The sequence below is a fragment of the Passer montanus genome, unplaced genomic scaffold, assembly GCF_014805655.1.
Source record: "Passer montanus isolate IOZ18808 unplaced genomic scaffold, ASM1480565v1 scaffold2, whole genome shotgun sequence".
In the NCBI taxonomy this organism is placed as follows: Eukaryota; Metazoa; Chordata; class Aves; order Passeriformes; family Passeridae; genus Passer; species Passer montanus.
Window position 1 is genome coordinate 17547330 of NW_024366591.1, and position 8667 is coordinate 17555996.

At 38.9% G+C, this 8667-nt stretch overlaps 1 protein-coding gene across 1 annotated transcript in view; it reads left to right on the forward strand.

The window, feature by feature from the left end:
- AIG1 (androgen induced 1) overlaps positions 1–4270 on the forward strand; it is a 123994-nt gene extending 119724 nt beyond the window's left edge. Inside the window, exons 5-6 of the mRNA XM_039707568.1 lie at positions 2–165; positions 3178–4270. Coding sequence (XP_039563502.1) covers positions 2–165; positions 3178–3215 — 202 coding nt within the window. The 3' untranslated portion in view covers positions 3216–4270. The remainder of the gene's footprint in view (position 1; positions 166–3177) is intronic.
- The last annotated feature ends 4397 nt before the right edge of the window (positions 4271–8667 follow it).

Sequence of the window (8667 nt, forward strand, 5' to 3'; positions counted from 1 at the left end):
GGGTGTGCTGGATTCACCACGTTACAGGAGTGTGGGTGTACCCGCTTCTTGAGCACCTCAGCCCAGGTGTCAAAATAATCTTTTTTGCAGCTGTTACCGTAATAATTAACGTATTCTACTTGGTGGGAGAAGTCCTGAACAACTACATCTGGGATACACAGAAATGTGAGTATTGTTTTAGGAATATTATCTCGTGAAATACACCATCAGGACTTGGGTAGGTTTCTCTGAAAGTGTAGAATGTTTTAAGCTGACTAAAACAAAGGAAAATGACAGAAGTTCCACTGAAACATCTTGCTTGCCCTTAAAAACAGACGGATGAACAGAATGTCTGCTGGAGAGCCTGAGGAGCTATGAATATGTATTCTCTTTTATAACTTACAGTACTAATTTAAGAGCTCTTGGCAATTACCTGAGATGTTTACAACCCACTTATTAGCTGATGAACCCATTAAATGCAGCTAGAAAAAAGTATCATTCTGTGTGAATGCCAATAATGGTAGGCTTAGACTGAGAAATGAAAATATACTTTTAGTATTTTCGGGTATAAGGTATTGTCTCACCATATAAATTTACTCAGGGAAAATGAACATTTTCTTGTCAGTGAAATAACAGGAATGAAAGATCACTTTAGTGCAGGGTAAACTTAACTGTGCAGACTCTACATCATCTATCCTGCCTAGGCCACTCATTGCTGAGGAGAGGAAAAGGGAAAATAAGACAAACACAAGATTAAAAGTAGGTTCCTTTTATCTATGAAAGATGGTTTTCATTTATCAAATCAAATGAAATAAGCAAACAACATTCATAATAGCTGCTGTGGCAAATCACAACTTGGGGGAAATAAATTCACATGGTAGTTAATGGCACACACAACTCTCTTTAACAAGTCCTTCAATACCAGGTAGAATCTAATGCTATAGGCTCAAAGCAGTTTTACTTTCTGTTTGCCCATATTAGCATCCAGCTGTAAAATGCCTTTTTGTTTTTGCTCTAGGACCATCAGTCACTCGTCATAGTGTTCAAGACAGGTATTCGGTCCTCAGTTTGATGTCAAATTCACATTTATTTAATGTCTTTAAGTTAACTCAGAAAAGATGTTTCCAAAAAGGCAGCTGCAAGGAATAATTTCACTTGACCTAAGTCCTGTATGAAGACTAATAGTGTGGTAAAGAATCACATATTCTTAGCAAGTCCACGAATAAGTAGATGGTGGAAAATCTCCTGCACTATTCCAAAGTATACATAACAAAATCCCTGCTCCTTGCAGCCTGCCACCCTAGAGGAGCTAACTCAGTTTCGTCATTCTCCCAACACCTTTCAAGGTTTACCCTGGCATTATTGTCCTCTCCATCATTTCCTTCACATAGATAAGGAATATTGATCCCAAGTCCTTTGTGGCTCAAGCTTTGCAAAACAGAAAATGCTGTGAGTCCCGTGCTGGTTTGCTGAGCTTGAAACACTTTGCACAAACTTAACCCAAAGTGTGTGGCAGGAACACCACAAACGGCAGAGATGTAAAATTATGCCAGTCTGTCACCATGCGAGACCTGGGAAAATATTATTTGAAAACTGTACGATTAAAAGGGGCTTTTGAGCAGTAAGACTGCAAATCAAAACAGTCTGCCATGAGAAGATTTCTGGGGTGAGAAGGGGTTGTTTTGGGTTTGGAGATTTTTTTATTTGCCTCTGGAGATGCATTAAATAGAACCTCACTACTGACAAAATGATTTGCAGTTAGTTTTTCCAAGTTAAACCACAAACATGGTAGGGAAGGAAAAATTTGCCCTTTGTACAAGCCAGCGTCTGTCCACAATTTTGAGGATATCTGCATTCCTGCCAAACTATTTGATGCATCTGCAGTAGAGTGCTTCAGAGGAAAGGAAAGAGGTGCTTTCAAAAAGGCAAATAAAATAGCTTTTAAAATTATTGGAGAAGTTCCTGCTAGGAGAAGACATAAGATTGGCTGTGGAGCAACACTGTAAACTGTAATCTTTTGGTCCCGGTCTCTTGTTTTGGTTCTTAAACCTTCAGCTGTGGCTCTCTCGTTACACCGCTGTGCCAGCAACACCCAGGGCCATTGTACTTGGGCTGCCAGCAACATGCAGACCCATTTGTCTTGGTGTTGTTTCTTTCTCAAGGCAGCTCTGCAGTTGTGCTTTCTAAGTGCAGATGAATCTTATTGTTTCCCATATTGGAATTCATTAACTATGTTTTAAAGTGATTTAGGGTGTACTTACCGCCTGTGCATATATTGCACTAGCAGGTGATCTTACTTGTGACTGCATTTTCCTCTCAGCATTCTCAAGCATTGCTTCTTTTTTGCCTTTGGTTATCACAAGTCTTTCTTTTCCAGCATGCAGCAGGCCTGAAAACCTCCAAAAGAAATATTTGTATTTGAGATGTCTGGCAGAGAGGGCTTAGTCAGAAGAACAATACTTTTGTCAGATACCAGTAGTAATTCATTGTCCAGGAACAGGCACATGAAATAGCTGAATGTTTCCATTGCCAGAGAAAACACAGTCTGCTGCCCAGCCCAGCATAGAAAAGAGACGAGTCCTGCAGTTAGAATAATTTCTTTAAGAAGCTGTACACTCAACTCAGCCCTCCTGATATTACTGAAAGAAATGGCCACTACAAGAAGAGAAAGGCACCCTTTCAGTAGAAATTGTTTACTCATTCTTGTACTTTTGAAAAAGGGAGTTGTACCTGCAAATACTTAAAAATCAATGTTGAAATGGAGAGGGACTTCCAATTATTGAATTCTGAAACACAGTCATTAAAATTTTCTTTCAAACAAAGTTGTTTGCTTCGATTCAGCTATAGTAGCATCTATTTTAGTTTGCTAGTAGGTAAGCAGAGCACGTGAGGGAACTAAGTGTTCCCAGACCCCTGCAGCCGTCAAAGGCTGCGCGTGCGGCAGGGGGTCAGGCTGATCTGGAAATGGGAGCGAGGGAGGGAGGATTGTGCAGCTCATTGCTGGACAGAGAGCTGCCATCAGGTGTGCAGCTGCTCTTTTCCTTCACAGCAGGTGAGGTAACACATGTGAGCAAGTTCAGGAGAAACAACATGGATAAAGGGAAAAGAAAGATTAATGCGTTAGAGGAACCTCTCTAAGCAAAGCCTTCCATTGTATTCATTGAGAGATTTTTAAAAGCTGCTCTCATATGTTTTCAGGTACTGAACAAGGAAAAGAAAAGCCGAAATTGGAGTGAACCATAAGAGGCAACACAGAGGATTGTTTATGGCTGCATGAAAGATTTCTCCTCCTCAACAGAGGAGAGGAGAGGAATCTTTTGGAAAGGAGGAAGTTTCATGGGCCCACTTCTCAGTGCAAGGATATTTTTGGATTTTCTAGGGGGGCGGGGGGGAAATGATTTTACCTAAGAATAATATTAATGTTTCAACCTTCAATTTCTCCATGTTTGCATGTGACATACACATATAAGATGTATATTTATCTCCAAGGCATTCTCAACATGCATTTCTTGAATCAAATAAGTCATTTAACCATTAAGTCCTTAGATCTTTTTACTTCTGCCAAGAAAAACAACGAGTCCATTCTCTGTACTGTTTGAGAAAAGTTTAACCAGATAGGTCTAATACAGGGAAACAAAGCAATCCCATATATTTCAAATTACAGCATAGAAGTTAATTGCATGAATGTATCTACAGAAGAGTTCAGTCTGACTGAAATATTAATGTAACACTATGTAACAGCTGCCTTAAATTTGTTATGTTAATAATTTTACCAGTCCAGTGAAATCTTACTTGCAGTGTTAAGATCTTAAAACCTAAATAAAGATTAAATTATCCTTGCATTTCTTCTTATTTCATGCTGATTCTTGAAATGTTAGATGGATTTGATGGCATTTGAATGATACATTTTCAGGTTTTCCAGTGTCAACTGTAGATTATATCATTTCTACATGAGGATTTTTCTTCTTATTTTCATATTAAAATAACAAATCCTTCATTTCAAGTTGTAAGTTCTCAATAGGGGGGCTGGGCTGTTTGTGTTGTACAAGAGAGAGCATGTAAGTCTTACTTCAGGAAGGCACATAATAAATGTTTGAAGTTAAGTGTATGCCTGTTTGTATAAGGAATTCAATTGCAAAATACTATTGATTGTTTAAGTTTAACATGATTCTGTTTAATTATTAGCAAGAAGTACCTTTAGTAGGCATAAAAAATTGTCTAGAACTACAATAAAGTGAACAGAATATTTTTGGCAAAAGAATATTTATTAAAAAGTAGCTTTACAATCCAAGTATTGGTATTCATATCACATATTTTTTCATTAGTGTATTTAGTCATTTATTTTAACACATGCAGAGCACTTTGAGTGTGTATAGTGTTAATGTGTTTTTAGTAACAGGATTTACTAAATCTGCAGAGTTTTAATACTGTTTAACAATGTTTGTGTTCTGGAACAATTCTGAGGAAAACTGATCTCATGCAACTCATTACATGCCTCCACAATACTTTTTAAATGAATGTATGTACACACTATCATACACAGCAGCACAAGTTCAACAATGTGCTTTTTGGTTTGTTTCCTTCAAAAATAAGACTCAGTAATGATACTGTCTTTGTCTGTCCATCTGCTAGATTATTTTTAACTTGCTGATCAAGAGTTGCAAAGATTTCCAAGCTAAGCAAATGACTAGAAATTTCATGGAAATAAGTGGCCAGATAAAGAAGGAGCTCCTCTAATGATCCTACAGAGGAAGAGGGCAGGACACACAAAACCAGTAGAATTTGGAAGCAAATGGCCATGGCCATGTGGCCTTGCATTAAGGATATTATTTTCGGCTGTTCCTGAATTCCCCATTACATGTCCACAATGTTACTTGCAATAGGCTTTTAAAACTCAGGAAGGAGAGTAGGCATGGATTCAGTCATGTTCAGTGAGCTAGGAACTGTTTAAAATCACTGTTTCTGAAAGCTGTGGTAGCACATGAAAGCAGTGGTGGACAATGAATGTTCCGGGGGATCTGGCTGTACTTTCCAACAGCAGCAACTGTGGCTTAGGGCAGGAAGCCTGAAGCACAAATCCTGTTGACTTTCTGTCATATGAAGAATTTGCATAACCTATACTCTGCTGTTAAGTCTAGGACATGTTTTTTTAAATTTTATTTCAAGGGTATTGTTTCCTTCACAGAATTCCAGAATTCATTCTGATGGGAAGAATGTGTTAAATAAAAATAAGAAGTGTCAAAATGCCACACAGCTGTACCCATTCTGCTAGAGCACACTCTGATCATGTCTGCTATATATATGGCACCACTGAGTACTGAATGTCTGAGATCCCAAAAACTGACATTGATGGAAAGATTCCTCCTTCTCAGCAAGTTTTGTACCTGCTCAAGATAGGTTTTTCTTCTAATACCATGTCATTATATGCAATATAGGAAATGTAGTAAGAATATAAAGAGAACAGAGCTGTCAGAGATCAAGATTGCATAGATGAATCCATAGGTAGGTAGGTGTCCAAGTGAAAGAAAGCTTGCTTTCAGAGGTATAGCACAGGCATGTTTAAAGTTGTCATCCCTCATATCTCTGAATTTCTGAATATTCACCGCCTGAAAAAAATAGACACCAAGCTCAGATCTCAGTTAAGCCCCTGAGGTTGGCAATGTTAGCCAAAGGCAATATATGTGACACAAAACGTGGTGGGTTCCATTTGGTTTAACAAAATTTATAGTATTCCAAGAAGGTTTGAACTCCATTTGTCTTCTCACATCTCAAAAAGTTCTCCACCTCCTGTGAGCTTTGAATCATCGTACTTAAAGTCAAAAACATTTTAGAGCATTAAATCCAGCCTCTGATGTATGAACCATGATATAAATAACTTGGGGGCCTGTGTACCCAGAGAGCACTCTTCTAGACTGTGTTCATTCCCTTTAGGATTACACAATCCATCATTCTTAAGAAAGATGATGGATGAATGATGACTAAAATAAAAGTCACTTGTAAACTTGCCAAATTTCAACCATCCTGGCTGAAATTGTCCCTGAAAGGTATTTCTCTTGGGGGAACTATTTTTTTGGTGGAAAGCTTTTTGTCAGAACAAGTAATTTATTTCCAAGTGAAAGTCTATGAAAAAAAGTCTAGAAAACTTTTCTCTAGTTTTGCTGTGGAACTCAGCCTGAGGACAACATTTATGTTTGCAGCATTTCTGAATTTATGGGGAATATCTATTTGTCTTTGTCCAAAGTTTAGGAAAAATAATAAGCCTGCATTTCCCTGTAGTGCACAGGTAATTCTCCAGAGTGATTATCAACTTTGGGAAAAATTAAAGTTGTGCCATCCCTGGTCTGTTGATCCTCTCCATGCCTTGACTACCCAAGACACAAATCAGAATGGGGAAGCCACTTTGCTTCCTATGTATTGTCAATACTTCCCCAGAGCTGATGCAAATAAAGCTGCATTGAATGGTGAGGGAACCCAAGCTTTGATGACAACCTGAGCAATGAGAATAGCTTCTAGATGGATGAACTAAGTGAAAAAACTCTAGTTTTTCCCTTGAGGACTGCAATAAAATGAAATTAGTAGTGTTTGTTATGTTGTAGCTGTAATGATAAACCACATAGAAACTAAAACTCTGCGAAGGAATCATTAGTATTATTGTCGAAGAAGAGCACAGTGTGCAGTAAATAAGGAAGGCTGCCACACCTTTCCACCATGTGGAAAAAACAAAATACAGTTTCATCATTCAGTGAGCACCATCCATCAAGTGTTACGAATGAGGCACAGGAAAAAATACTGTGTGATCATCTAATTAAAGGCAATATCATTATTCATACTCACAAGGGGCCAAATTAAGGTTGAACAGACGGCCTAAATTCTGACATTACCTCACTCTTCAATACCCAACTTTTTAAACTCAGTAATCTCTTTTTTTAGTAATAGAACACAAAATAAGGGGTTAGAAAAAAAGGCTGGTTAGAAAATCTAGCCACCATGTTGTCACGAATTTCATTGTGACTATGTCCCTTATTTGGCTTTACAAAGCCAAATACTTTACTTTCTGCCTGTATGTAGCTGCCCCAAAATACATATTCATAGTTCCCATACCACTGTGTTACTAAGGCTTTGGCATAATTTGCAAACTTGTGCCACAATTTCCAGATTAAATTATTTGTCTGTGATTTGGCTTGTGTGGGATAAAACTAATTTGATGTCTTTGTATAGCAACCATTGCCTTATTTTAAATGAAAATTACAAATATTTTCCCTAATCTTCCCTAGTCCTTGCTTCTTTGCCCACAGGAGTAGTATTAGCAAAATCACCACCAGTGCATGTCCAAGGCCACTTGGACACTGAGTAGCTGACAAATGGCCCACCATTCTGCAGGTTCCAGGGGGCAGTTTGTAGTGGCAGAGTACAACTCAGGCACTTCTCAGTTCATTTTCCTATTGAATTTGCTTTTCAAAGACTACTTCAAATCCTAACAATAATTTATTCTTTGCTTTTATTTTCTGTAAGGATTGGTCTGTCTGCACTGATTTGCACTTCAGTAGCCTTTGAAGACTGAGATACCATTAGACTGAACACTGAAAAGATTCATCATCTAAAATGTGAGCTGATGTATAGTCCTGAGGAGACCATCAGCCTGAGACGAGCATCACCAAGGCAGGTTTGGTGTTCCTGCCCTGGGAGTAAAGGAGCAAGCAATAGAAGAGGTGCAGGTGAGGTCACCTCTGAATGCAGACTTAGAGAAGTGCTACTAATGCTATCTTTTAATGCCCTCTGTTCTCCTGTGAGTAGGGTCAGATGTTGGTGATAGGTGTCTTCTGTCTGCAGCAGCATAAGAAAGCTCCTGATCAAAGCCTAGTGCATCCTAGAAGAGGAGGTAATCTCCACGAGGGTACCCCAGTGCTCTGCTCCTGTGGTTCAGAGCTTCACCTGCTGCTGTGGCCAGCTGGTTAAACTGGGGTCACAGGTCTTGCTGGGAAGGACAGAAACCTGTGAGTTTGCTGCCAAAGTCACAGGGAAGAAAAGAACAACTGGAGGTTTGGCTGGTCAGTAGCAATGATCTCTCTCGCCTCTTTTTAAAGCAAGAACAAGGGGAGATGAAACTAAACTGGAAAGTAAAAGGATGTAGCTGTTGAGGTCTGTTTAGAAAAGTTCTTGGGCACGTCTTGAGCTCACAGCACTTGCACTGGTGCTTTTGATTGCAGGGGCTTTGCTGAATGATGCAGCAAGTGGACTGGCAGGTGGGGCATTTTGTGTAGTCCTTCTAATGATGTCATGACAGGGGTTTGGGCTTGGAGTGAAAATATGCATTTTGAGCATAGCTACTTCCTCTTGCTTGTATTATTTAAGTAACTAGGAAGAACAGAACTGCCCAATTTGCAGACCACAAACGTGAAATATATTTAGCATATATTCTCCAAAATGAGCAATTTTATTTTTATCAAAAATGCACTCTGTTTTGTTCAAGTAACAGATGGAAATCAATGGGTTTTAATGTAACTCAAAAGAGCAAGCTGTAGTCTTATTCCCTTAAGTGCCCCTTTGTTGTTCAGACCACAGCTGTAAAGGGATTTGAACCTCATCACAATAAATGCCAGTACAGAAATTTGAAAGGTAGGCCACAGACTTTGTGGCCCACTGGAGAAGGTATCTGCTGTTCCTCAGAGTTGTGTAAAATGAGACAGA